The 13,427-nt window shown below is 51.6% G+C and overlaps 1 protein-coding gene across 7 annotated transcripts in view; it reads right to left on the bottom strand.

Moving 5' to 3' along the window:
- The window catches only part of NFIX (nuclear factor I X), a 251,299-nt gene that overhangs the window by 189,360 nt on the left and 48,512 nt on the right, over window positions 1-13,427 (bottom strand). For 6 of the 7 annotated variants that reach the window (XM_053370380.1, XM_053370382.1, XM_053370385.1 and 3 more), the window contains exon 2: window positions 3,146-3,358. The exons of the other annotated variant lie outside the window; for it this stretch is intronic. In XM_053370380.1, the coding sequence (XP_053226355.1) occupies window positions 3,146-3,172 (27 nt within the window). In that variant the 5' untranslated portion in view covers window positions 3,173-3,358. The remainder of the gene's footprint in view (window positions 1-3,145; window positions 3,359-13,427) is intronic. 7 annotated transcript variants of the gene reach the window in all.

Genomic DNA, 13,427 nt, shown 5'->3' on the forward strand with positions numbered 1-13,427 from the left:
TAGCTCAATCCCTCAAACTATATTCATCATCATAGATAATATATATATTTGCTACACATGGAAGAGATCTTTTCAGAACAGCGAGAAGCAACGCGCTGCTAAAATTGTAACTTGGTTGGGGTAAGAAAAATGTATTTCAGAATGGATACTCTGCTTGCCACTCGTCTCTAAGAGTTAAAAAATAACACTTCTCCTCGCACGCGAACATAGCTTTCCTTTCCCTACTCTGCGCCCCAAATCCAACCATGAAAACTATCTCCTAGTCACCAATATTTCCGAGAATAGTCCGTGTGGGAAGATGGGCTTCGCCGCGACGGCGTCTCCCACTTAGACCCCCGAGGAGGCGGCAGAAAGTTTGCCACGGATCTCCGCGCGGGACGCGACCTCGGGAGGCCGGCCGAGCCGCTTCGGGGGCATCCGGACGCCCGACGGGCAGGAAAATCCGGACGGGGCTTCCAAGCTCCACGCACCTCGGGTTGCTTTTGCTCAAAAGAAGCCCAGCGCGTGGAAGGGGCGCAAGGCAGTTCTACCCTTCCCCTAAGTATGTGCGTCTGTGTGTCTACCCGAGGCGACCTTTCAAATAAGTCTGGGGGTTTCCAGGTAAATATAATTTTGGGAGCCGCAAAAGTAAGTGGCGGGGCTTTTTTCTTTTTTACTTTGGATTCCCGCGTTAACAGGGGCAGAGCGGAGGGAATTCGGGGGGTGTATGTGTACTTTTGTGTAAGCGCGATGAGCTGCAACTGGCTTCTCTCAACTTTCGACTTCCCTCCGGCTCTGGAAGCGAAGTGAGGCCGCGCTCGCTCCGGCTCGGATCGCCTTTTCCCGCTTCGAGCTGGAGGAATCGCGCGGAAAGAGACCCGGGAGCCCTCGCTCTCCACCCCAGATCCTCGGCTCCCCCCACCCCCACCCCGCGCACAATAGTCTTGCCCTTGCCCGACGGCGAAAAGCAGCTTGGGCGGCCGACGGGGAGAAGGAGAGCCCCGCCGGCCGGGGAAGATTTAGGCGCTGCGGGCTGCGCGGGCAGAGCGAGCTGCTTCTTCGCCAGCAGCCTGTGCAATCGGACCCGTCGCAACTCAGGCGGGCCAGTGATTGGAAAAGGGGGGGGGCGCAGAGCGAGACTCAACAGGCTGGCACCCGGGTCTGCCAGGCGAAAGGCGGCCCGGTCCAGACTGCTCCTTCAGCCCTTCGTCGTAATTACTATTATTATTATTATCATTCATCATCATCACTCCTATTCTGCTGGACTATCCTCTCTGCCCCCCACCCCACCCATTTCTCTCCAGGCTGCGCTTTGCCCTCCCCGTCCACTTATGGCGCTTCTTGGCGTCCACACACCACTTATCACGCGATGGCAAAAGACAAAACTCTCTCTCTCCCCCCTCCAGATGCCCGATTCGGCCTAAGCGGGGTGGGGTTGGGGGGTTGGGGTAAGTCTCCGGCTCTTCTCGGCTCCTCGTTACATATATTTCCGAAGCAATTTCTCCCTCTGCCCCTGCGCGCGCGCGCACGCGCCAGTCTCCGCGCCTGGGCTCCTCTCTGCGCGCCTCTCCTTCCTTCCCCCGGGACGCGCCGCGCCGAGGGGAGAGAACTTGAGCGGGCGAGCCAAGCAAGTCAAGCGGGGTCGGGTCGGGCGCTTTGCTTTGCGCTCCATTAAAAAAGTGGGGGTGGGACATTTCTCTTCCCCTCTCTTCTCCCCCCCCCCCAAGACGGAGCAAAGCAGAAATGTGCCAAGAGCGCTTCCTCGGGTATGGGGGGGGGGGGAAGGGTGTTTGGCCGCTCCCGCTACGGAACCGCATTTTTTCCCCAATGGCGCCAATTTTCTCGCTCGCGGAAAAATATGAGCGCAAAAGTCCTCTTCTCTCTCCCGCAGCCAGCGCGCCCGACCTGCATTCCTGGAAGGGCCGTTGGAGCGTTTGCTTATTTATTTAAGGGAACCGACGGAGGGGGCCGAAATGGACGGGGGTTGGGGCAACCGGGTCATCTACCTGTCCCTGTTCAAGAAAGGAGCGGGAGGCAAGCGTAGCTTGTGAAATGAAATATTAAAAGTACCCCCCCCCACACACACCACGCTATAAAATAAGGAGTTTCTGATTTTCGCCTAAGCTCCTTTTCTCCAAGCGGCGGGAGAGAGAGGGAGGCGGGGGGGGGGAGGCGGGAGGAAGGAGAGACCCAAGTCAAGGTTGGGACTAAACGCAGCCGCCGCCGAAATAATAAAGATTCTCTCCCCCCCCCTCCCGCGCGCGCGCCGCCTTTGCCTGGAATCCCCTCCCAGCGCCCCCTCCCTCTCCCCAGCAACTCCTCCGTTGCCCACCCAGGGCAACCTCCGACGTGCGACGGCACTTCTCCGCGGGCGGAGAGCACGGGCATATCTTGAAAATCGCTCCTCAACTTTAGAAACTTCTTTTTCTCCTGCTTGCCCCCCCCCCGTTTCGAGCGACAACCTCGCATTTCTCCCGCACATTCTTTTTCCGACGCCCCCACCCCTAATGCAACCAGGGTCTCAACCCGCCACTTGGCCACCCAGCCCGGTTCCCAGGTCTCCTCCTCCCTGCCCCCCCACCGCACCCCCAATGCTCTCCCCCCCCTTCTCTCTCTTTACATTTCTTGAAATAAATTTGGGGGAAGCGCCATTTTCTGAACTCCTAAACTCCATGTGCAGCGAATATAACAAAGAGCTTGGAAAGATGCCATCGCTCCCCTCTCGGCTCTCTCCAACCCCCTCTTTCCCCCCCCCTTCTCCTTTGCAAGGAGGACTTAGAGAGGGAGGGGGAGAGGGAGGGGAGGGAGGGAAGGCGCGAGGGTCCCTTTCTTCCGCAGCGAAAGCGCGCAAAAGGAGGCAGAAATCAAGCCTCGCACCGGCGGCGCCAGCGACAACAAACGCCGCGGCAGAGCGAGCGAGCGAGGCAGCCGGGAAGCCGAGGCTGCGACGGGGGGGGGGGGAGGAGAAAGGGGGAGGAAAGGGGGGAGGGGAGGAGGGCAGACAACAACAACAACAACACAAGGCGCAAACCGCCGACAGAAGCAACCACCGGCTCCTCTGGCTCGCCCGTCCCAGCAAGGGAGCGAGAAAGGGGCGCTCTATTCCCCCCCCCACCCACCACCCTCTCCCCCCCCCCCTCCACCGCGAGCTGGGCTGTCTGGTTACCTGGGTCAGGCAGTATGGGGAGTACATGGTTACTTGGGGGCTTTGCTTTTGCGGGACTGGGTGTTCACAAGGCGAGCAGCGGCATAGCTCGGGCGGCGGCGCTGGGTGCTCTCGCGTCTCTCTCGCTCTCTGTAGCTGCGGCGGCGGCGGCGGCTCCTTCTGGCGCTGCCTCTCGCTCTACTCCATGCTGGTCTGTAACCCCGCCTCGGAGCTCTGAAAGTGAAAGTTTAGACAAAGTTTGGAACGGAGAACACTTTTGCCTTGGGAGAGAGAGAGAGAGAGCGCGAGAGAGAGCGAGGAGGGAGGAAGGGGGAAAAAAACGAGTCCAGCCTTTGAGAGCTCCCTCCCTCCCTCCCACTCGCCGCCCCCCACCCGCCCATACACAACACACACACACCGCACACCGGAGGCGCGCGCGGAGGGGGGGGGAACCACACGCACACTTTGCACTCAGAAACACTCCCTGGCTCGTTAGGAAGTTTCGGATTCCTTTGAAGAGCAGATATTAATGGTGATCTCCAAACCACAGAAAGATGAATGCCGTCGTAGTCAGGGTCTCTCTCGTCTCGTCTCTAACCCCCGTCGTCCGTTTGGGGAGATTTTTTGCTTTTGCTACAGAGGTGTGCGGGGGAGCGGGAATGGCTAACGGACGCAGAAAGAGAGGCTTTTTTAAAAGAAGGCAGGAGGAATATCGTGGGCGCAAGATTAAAAAAAGAGAGAAAGAGAGAGACCTTGTCTAAGGTGCGGGTCTCCCGTTGGTACCAAGCAAGAAATTAAAGTGGGGCGAGACGGGTGGGTGATGCCCGTGGTTGGGGCCTGGGTCTCCCTCTCCCCTCGGCGACATCCGAAGGGACGGGCAGTCGGAGAATGAACCCCCTCAGCCCACCCCGCAGCCTGGCTGAGGGAAATCGGTTTTCTGCAGTTTCAGGGAGGTCTGCGAGGTTTCTGCTTCGGCGTGGGGTGCCCTCCAGTTGCCCTCATCCTTGCTAGTTGGGAACCACAAGCTGCCAGCGCTGCCAGAGACCCACTTGGGGCAGAAGCGGAGCCGAAAGTTGCAGGGAGCCCCCGAGCAGAGAGAGAAAGTGAAAGATCTGCTCTTCCGACGGCTGAACCGTCGCGCGCGCACAAGCACACGGCCCCGCGATGGATTGAACAGGGGCTGGGGGTTTGGGGGGGTGCCCGTGGGGCTGGAGGGGGTGGGGGGTTCAGGGCCTTGAGACACATGTAGCCTCCTGAGAGAAAAGAAGGCGGGAGGCCACGGCGGGACCCCAGATCCCAGGGCGGGAGGATTGCGCTTGAAACTGAAGTGTGGCCCCGACGGGGAGCCGTTTGGTTAATGGGGATCTTCCGCCACTAAACCCCCCCACCAAAAAAAGATGTGGAAAGAGGGGGGGCCGCAGAACACTTTCTGGGTGCGGCAGGAAGGAAGCCGAGCAGGCCTGACTTGGCCTGCTGCGGCCGTCGAACTCCCGTCGAGCAAGGCCGCCTTCTTCGGCCTGCGGGACCCCGAGCCCCGCTGCTCCAGTTGCAGGCGCAGGCAGCGGCCGGCCGAGGGAAGGAGGGCGGCTCAAGTCCCTGCGAAGACGGAGGGAAGTTTCACCTGAGCAAAGCCGCCGTGAAAGACCTCCTTTGTCCGCCGGCCAGGCTGCCAAGGCCGGGTGCGGGCCAGGGGCGTGCGCCGCCGATCCAGGTTCAAAAGGCCAGGACCTGGATCGGTGGTGGTGGGGCTTCTGGGGGGGGGGTTCCCCTCTTTCTATGCGTAGGGAAGAAGATGGCGACGGCGACCCTCCGCTGGCGAAAGCGCTCCAGGAGAGCAACATCCCCGTCCCGACGCCGTCGGTGGTTTTCGGTGCCATCCTCACGCCCCGCGCCCTTCCCCGCTTCTCGCGCATCCTTTCCCGCCCGAGTCTGCTGCTGCTTTCGGAGGGGGGTGATGACCAGGCGCCTCGGCAGTCCCAGGCCAGGCAGAGAATGCCTTCTTTTTGGTCTTTCGGACTGCCAGGAGCAAACGGGCCTGCTTTTACACGAGCTATTTGGCCTCCGAAGGGACGCACAAGAGGAAAACAACCAAGAGTTTTCTCCAGAAAAAAAGGAAAGTAAAAAAAAAAAAAGTTACACACGCGCGTAATTTTACATATTCCCACATTCAGCGTTTCACTTTAGGAAACTGAGACGCAAGGGCTCGCCCCAGGAATGCATATACAGTGGTACTTCGGATTAACCCTTAATTCGTTCCGGAGGTCCGTTCTTAACCTGAAACTGTTCTTAACCTGAGGTGCCACTTTAGCTAATGGGGCCTCCCGCTGCCACCGCACCGGGGGAGCACGATTTCTGTTCTCATCCTGAAGCAAAGTTCTTAACCCGAGGTACTATTGCTGGGTTAGCGGAGTCTGTAACCTGAAGCGTCTGTAACCCGAGGTACCACTGTACACATGGCAGGTCTGAGGGACAGGGAAACCCTGCCTTTTATCCCCACTGCAGGCTGCCATTCGGTACCCTATTACCTGGAAGTAAACCCCATTGAAGTCAATGTGACTGATTTCTGAGGCTGCACTGTCAGGGCTACGACTTCCCCCAAGTAATAACTGGAAATTGTGTTTTCCAGAAGGCTGAGAATTCTTCCAGAGTTGCCTAACTCACCTCCCCCCCCCCAACAACACACACAGCCTAAGCTTTCGTGGGGAAAGGAGGTATAACGCCGAATCCCGTGTGGGTCTGCAGTGTAGATGTGCCCCTGTATCCACAGCAGAGGCAGGATTTGAACCGAATCCAGGTATGCCCAGCTTGCAGCCCAACTTGGCGTGCAAATGGACGGGCCCAGGGCCCCAAGTAACAAACGTGAGCTCCTAAACTGAGGCTGTCGCAAGAGCATGCGGCAGTCCAAAAGGCATTAGCAACGGGCTGCTTTGCGCGGATGATCGAGTTTCCTGCAGTGGTGGAGACGGGGAGGAATTAACCCTCTTATTTCAACAAAACCCTTAAAAACTGATGAATTCATTATAACATAAAGTTTCGTGGTTTACAGCCCACTTTATCAGAATCTTAATGGGGATTCTCCCCCAGTCTCTCTTCTGGGTGGGAGTTATGGACAGTGCAATTATTATTATTATTATTATTATTATTATTATTATTATTATTATTATTATTATTATTATTATTGTACTACCCTTCATCATGAGATCTTAGGGCAGTTCACAGAATAAAAGACAGGATAAAAACAAGTAAATAATAAAAAACAAAACAGAAAAATCCCACAGTGTAAGGGAGGGGCAAATTATAAAATCCCTCCTGTCATTCCTCCCCCCCCCAGCCTCTCTCTCTCTCTCTCTCTCTCGCACACATACACACATTGCATTCCATTGCCACCTTCAATGTAGCTCCTATTCCTGATGGGGCTGCAGCAGCAACAGCAGCAGCAGCAGCAGTGAAATGCTCAGCCTTGCCTGGCATTATTGTGCCTCTTCCACCATTTCTGCCTAAGCAAGGCAGCTGGGGAGCAGCTAGGGTTATAATGAGTCCAGACCACTGGCTATGTGTACTCTAGATCCCTGGCTGACTTGGCTTGTGAACTAGCCGTTGGACTATAGACAGTCAAGAGGGTAATTCCAGATAACTTATAATTTGCAAGTGGGATAGATCCAGTCATATACCAGCAGATTCCGATTGTGCAGTTAAGAGGGGACAAGAACTCACTTCCAAATACAGTCGTACCTCGAGTTAAGAACTTAATTTGTTATGGAGGTCTGTTCTTAACCTGAAACTGTTCATAACCTGAAGCACCACTTTAGCTAATGGGGCCTCCTGCTGCCACCGCGCTGCCGGAGCACAATTTCTGTTCTCTTCCTGAAGCAAAGTTCTTAACATGAAGCACTATTTCTGGGTTAGCGGAGTCTGTAACCTGAAGCATATGTAACCCGAGGTACCACTGTACAATGTGTGAGGTTTATGAGGTTTGTTGTGAGAGCAAGTTGAACCTCGGCATCCTCTACTGTAAGGGACTTAATGGCTGACAACTGAAACGGCAAAATGTCTTGGGACACCTCTGGGTAGGAGGGTGAAGAGACGGGCCCCTTCTGAGCCACTGCTGTCTTTGCAGGTGGAATTAACCCACCAGCAAATTCAGGTTGCACAAAGTGGATCTGGGCTTCTGGCACAACAAACGGGCTTCCCACAAAAAAAAGGTCTAGAGGACTTTTTGCAGTAAAGACAGTGCAAAGAGAATGGGATGGCAATTGCTTGGCACAACATCCTATTACCTCTCCACCAACAAATTGGAGGGATTGCTCAGTAAATAATGAGCATTGTCTCACCTCCCTGCAAACTTTGTGCAAACAAATCTAGATGAACGCTCAATGAACAGGTCATGTGGAAGTGACCAGGGCCTCTGCTAAATAGTGCCAGTTCCACAGCATCCCTAGGAGCTGCTGGTGATTTGGACAAGGGAATCAGATACATGGTTTCCCATCTACCTCTAGGGGGCACTGTTTCCAATCCACTTCTATTCAGGATTGACTAAAAACCGCAACTAGAAAGATAATTGACATTTCCAACAGGGAAGGGGTGCCCTTTAAGGACTCCTTGCTATTCTGTCTCCAGATGACCTCTATTTCTGGTTCTCGTAAAGCTGAAATATTAACCACAGCAAAAGCGCCGCTTCTCTAAACCTTAAAATGGCAGAGTAAATGACCAGTTGATGGGTACACAGTTTGACAGATATTCAGATAACATCTGTTATGGTTTGATGTTAGAGTGGGAAGAAGTAACAGGTAAGGGCTCTCACTATTCTATTGCTCATGCTAATAAGCATCTCGACCAGTGATGCATTCATTGATTGGGGATGGGGAGGCAGTAGCCCTTCAGATGTTGCTGGATTCAAACTTCCATCAGTCCCAGCTAGCATAGCCTATGATGGTAGTGCAGCAACGTCTGGAAGGTCCCAGATTCCCCACTCCAGTATAGACGGCTTACCTGTGGAAATGCTTATTACCATTCCATCATGATACACAGGCATGTAGATAAACAAAACTGAGAAGAACTGCATGCTCTTTTGAGGAAGGGATTAGAATTCAAAGTGGCCGTGGTAAACACGGGGAACTTGGCCGGAACACGGTAGAAATAGAAAGCAGTGGTTAAGTGATCTCACTATTAGAAGGATCCGAGAGTGGGAAAAAATCCACCATAAAGCTAAATACGAGCCAGCAGTCTGATGCTCTTCCACAATAAAAGAAAGTGAAATAAACAAAAAAGGCAAGTAAAATTTTGGATGCTGGAACAGAAGCTTTGTATCCAAGAAAGAGGAACTCAGCATTCCACTTGAGTCAGCAATGGCCAGGCTCCCCGACTCCCCCCCCCCCCCAAAGTCACGCAAGCCACCTCAGAATCCAGTGTGGAGATCTATACTCTGACGAAGCCACCAATCACATGAGGCCCCCCATGCTAAACAATACTCTGCTGCTGTATGCCAGAGGTCACATATGAAGGAGCCCCAAGGATGGTCAAAAGCTATGTCAATTTCTAGGACAAAGGAAAAACCATCCATGACATGCAGGGTTTTTGTTTTGTTTTTTGAACTTTTCACTGATATTTGTTTTAATGAAACCCACAGCAGGAGACTGCAGTCTTGAGTAAAAGATTTGCCAATGGGAAGGAGGTGCTTAACCCTTTTCTCCCTCAGTCCCTAAAACTTTTCCATCATAGAAAGAAAAGTTGCATGGTGCTTTTGAAGGACAGCCTCCATCCTTATGTATCTGCCCAAACTTGAAGACCAGCAGCCAAGGTTCTGCTCTCTGGCTCAAGTACCAGGCTGGGTAGTACCAGGGACAGGGCCTTCCCTGTGGTGGCCCCATACCTCTAGAGTGCCCTCCCCAAGGAAATACATATGGCTCTCTCTGGGTTGTACTCTATGAAAACCCTATAGATTTTTATATTCCAAGCTGTATTCCAGTTGTTTTACAATTGTGTTTTTAAAAAGAATTGTTTTACTGTTAACTGTCTGAATGTTGTCTTTTCTTCATTTGCTGTAACCCACTTTGGCGGGGCATACACCCCCAAAGACATTATTATATAACCACCATAATCAAATAGGAACAACAAAAAATCCCATGAGAAAAGGGTTAAGCACCTCCTTCCCACTAGCTGAGCTTCCACTCAACCTCCCCAAATCACTTTTCATTTTAAATGTGTGTGGGGGTTTTTTGGGGGGGGTGCATACAGTTGCACATCTCATATAGTTTGAGCATACATTGCAGAACAAACTGTGTTTGAAGTAGGTCAGACTTCTGATCTACCTCTTACCTAAGTTGCCCAAGTGACCTTTAGACACACATGAAGTGTGAATGCCAGTGGCTGTGTGAGTCATCTGGCCTGACTAAATACCCTTGGGAGGCTGCCACACACTCTTTATAGAAGCTGGGTCCAATTACCTTACAATAAGAGGCAGGGTGGGGCAAAGCGAGCTAGCCACAGATATGTATTAGGGGGTTGCCTATGAGAATAAACCTTTGCAGAGAGTAACCATTACATTTGTCTGTTGCCGCAAAAAAAGCAGCCCGCTGGCACTTTAAAGGCAAACTGCTTTATTATGGCATCAGATTTTGTGGACTAGCTTGTGCCACAATAAAGCAGTTCGTCTTTAAGATGCCATAAGTCTGTTAGTTGCTTTTGCTATTTTATGAACCACCTCTAAAACTGAGATGATCAGCTCTGTCCCCTTAATTCCAGCACATTAAAAACCTTTCATTTCTCATGAACTATATCATGCACTAGGACGCGGGTGGCGCTGTGGGTTAAACCACAGAGCCTAGGACTTCCCTAGGACTCAGAAGGTCGGCGGTTCAAATCCCCACGATGGGGTGAGCTTCTGTTGCTCGGTCCCAGGTCCTGCCAACCTAGCAGTTCGAAAGCACCTTAAAGTGCAAGTAGATTAATAGGTACCGTTCCAGCGGGAAGGTAAATGGCGTTTTCGTGTGCTGCTCTGGTTCGCCAGAAGCGGCTTAGTCATGCTGGCCACATGACCCGGAAGCTGTCCGCGGACAAACGCCGGCTCCCTCAGCCTATAGAGCGACATGAGCGCGTAACCCCAGTCGTCCGCAACTGGACCTAATGGTCAGGGGTCCCTTTACCTTTATATCATGCACTAGCATTCATTTCCCCTCTTCTGGCCTATCTGTACCTGCCCCCCACCCTTTGCATGGTCTGTTCAGTGTCACCCACCTTATTAACAAAAATAGCCTTTCCTTTGGCTATTCCTCATCCTTCTGATATAGATGTTTCCTCAGAAGAAGAGAAGAAGAGGAAGAAGAAGAAGAAAGGGAAGAAGAAGAAGAGTTTGGATTTGATATCCCGCTTTATCACTACCCTAAGGAGTCTCAAAGCGGCTAACAATCTCCTTTCTCTTCCTCCCCCACAACAAACACTCTGTGAGGTGAGTGGGGCTGAGAGACTTCAAAGAAGTGTGCCTAGCCCAAGGTCACCCAGCAGCTGCATGTGGAGGAGCAGAGACGCGAACCCGGTTCACCAGTTTACGAGTCCACCGCTCTTAACCACTACACCACACTGGCTCTCTCCTCAGGGGTAATATGGGTGGTTATTTCTCTGGAGTGGTTCGCCCACCCTTGCTATTTATTAACTTCGGTTTTGCTCCAGTAGCTTAACAAGGAGGTCTACATATATTGTGGAGCAGCAGATGGGTAACTTTGCTTCCCATCAAGAAACTTCCTCGGGGGAGAGCAGCATAAGGCCCACCCACTTCTATACAAGACAAGAGGACAGGGGCAGCCTGTTCTTTTACCGCTTCTCCCCCTGTGTGAGCAGGAACCGTTACTTTGGTCACTTCAGCTGATCTCTAACATCTCCATGTGTCTTAGCTTGTGCATGGGACTGAGGTATTAGGTGCATCAAAGGCGGGGGGCGGGCTTTGCCAGAGCTTCCTTTGCTCTGCAGGAAATACGCTTAAGAAACCATTTTGACCATGTCTTGGGTGAAAGTGACTGAAGAGCAGTAACAGTGGGAACAGGATCAAATTTGCAGATAACATCAAATTGGGATGGGTCGCTAATGCCGCAGAAGACAGAATCAGAATTCAAAATGACCTTAACAGATTGGAGATCTGGGCCCAAGCTAACAAAATGAATTCCAATGGGGACAAATGTAAGGTTCTGCACTTAGGCAGGAAGAATCAGATGCACAAATACAAGATGGGGACACCTGGTTTACTAGCAGTACATGTGAAAAGGATCTAGGGGTCTTGGTGGACCACAAGCTTAACATGAGTCAACAGTGTGATGCAGCAGCAGAAAAATCTAAGGGTATTCTGGGCTGCATCAACAGAAGTATAGTGTCCAGATCAAGGGAAGTAATAGTACCACTATTCTGCCTTAGACCACACTCAGAATACTGTGTCCAATTCTGGGCACCACAATTTAAGTAGAGTGTTGACAAGCTGGAATGTGTGCAGAAGAGGGCGACCAAGATGATCAAGGGGTCTGGAAACCAAGCCTTTGAGGACTGATTTACGGAGCTGGGTATGTTTAGCCTGGAAAAGAGGAGACTGAGAGGAGATATGATAGCCATCTTCAAATATCTCTACTGCTGTCACATGGAAGAGGGAAGAAGCTTGTTTTCTCCTGCTCTGGAGGGTAGGCCTCGAACCAACGGCTTCTAGTTACAAGAAAGGAGATTCCGACTAAACATCAGGAAGAACTTTCTGACAGTAAGAGCTGCTTGACAGTGGAATGGTCTCCCCTGGGAGGTTGTAGACTCTCCTTCCTTGGAGGTTATTAAGCAGAGGTTAATGGCCATCTGTCATGGGTGCTTTAGTTGTGATTCTTGCATTGCAGGAGGTTGGACTAGATGAACAGATCTTGGGGTCCCTTCCAACTTGACAGTTCTATTATTCTCTTCTAGGATTCTAGGACTGAATCCACAGGATCAGAGGCTACGCTAGGGGCTGGATTTGGCCCTCATGCTCCCAGTTACTTACCTAGACTTTGCCATGGAAGAGTGGGCAAACTACTCTCTTCTCTGGATTCAACAAAGCCACACCAGCAGATGAGGATGGGAGAAACAGGTAACAAACAAGTATCACTCACAGGGTGTCCAACCAAGCCCTGATCCTAGTCCTGCCCAGAAGGGCTATGACTGCCGCCTCTGCTTTCGAAGCAGCTTCTCCTAGGGCTGAGGGTGGAGACTGGACTGGCTGGGTTCTCATCCCAGTGCACACAGCTTCATGCTCTAATTTCCCATACAGGCAATTGATTGGATCGCATGGCACTTCTAGCGTACTTCATTAATATCAAGGGTGGGGAATGCTGCCCATTAAAGGAGGAAATAGAAGGCTGGAACTGAAAGCCCAAACAAGATTGGGATCTGGAATCTGAACTGCTCGAAGTACCATAGATATATGTGGTTTGAAACAGCTGGTTATGGAAGTCATGGTAAACACCCTGTTAAATACAGTTGGTTCTCTCACATAGATACATACCTTTTCAACTTTACAGAAATTGAAGCTATACATCAATTTAATGGCTCAGCTTTCCAGGAAAAGCCCATATCAGAGCACCACAGAATCATGCATTGGAGGCCATGCCGGTCAATGTGAGGAATCCAGATCAAAGGAGAACAACAGGATCCCTCAACAAATTTCCACTCGTGGTCAGTTCACAGACTTGGCAGCAGCAAACCCAGATTTGCAACAGAATGCAGAGTCCACAGGGAGCTGTAGCCAAACCTTGTGCTCTGATTAGAGCACCTGTATGAAACACATGCAAGCAAACACATGTTTGTCACGCTCACACTTCAGATAATAACAGAAAACAAAACAAAACAAAATATACTCAAGAAGCAATAAGCCAGCTCTTACTGAAGTGGCAAATCTATGCCTGGGCTGTACTGCTTCAAACCGCAGGTGGGAAATCACATGATGCGATGCTCGTTTGTATAAATTTTTTAGCCTGCTTTTTGGTCAAAAACTGGCAGCCAATGTATCTCATAGGGAGGGAAGGGTTTCTCAACTATATGCAGAATAATTTTTGTGTGTGAGGGGGGAATCAATTATGTGATACTCCACCTGCAGACCAAAAGAGAAGTGACCCCACGTGACTAGAACTGGGTTGGCAAGGCTACATGCCAGCAAGGGATGAATTAGTTGGTCTCTCATTCTTCAACAGCAATGAAACAGCAGCACTGAGTGGCTCAGGTAAACCTTTAGGGCGGAACAGTGGGGCAAGTTCCACCTGCACAAAGTGCTTTTCTGCAGCCATCTCATAGTGTAGATCTAACAGAT

This window comes from Podarcis raffonei, chromosome 17 (genome assembly GCF_027172205.1).
Source record: "Podarcis raffonei isolate rPodRaf1 chromosome 17, rPodRaf1.pri, whole genome shotgun sequence".
Taxonomy (NCBI): Eukaryota; Metazoa; Chordata; class Lepidosauria; order Squamata; family Lacertidae; genus Podarcis; species Podarcis raffonei.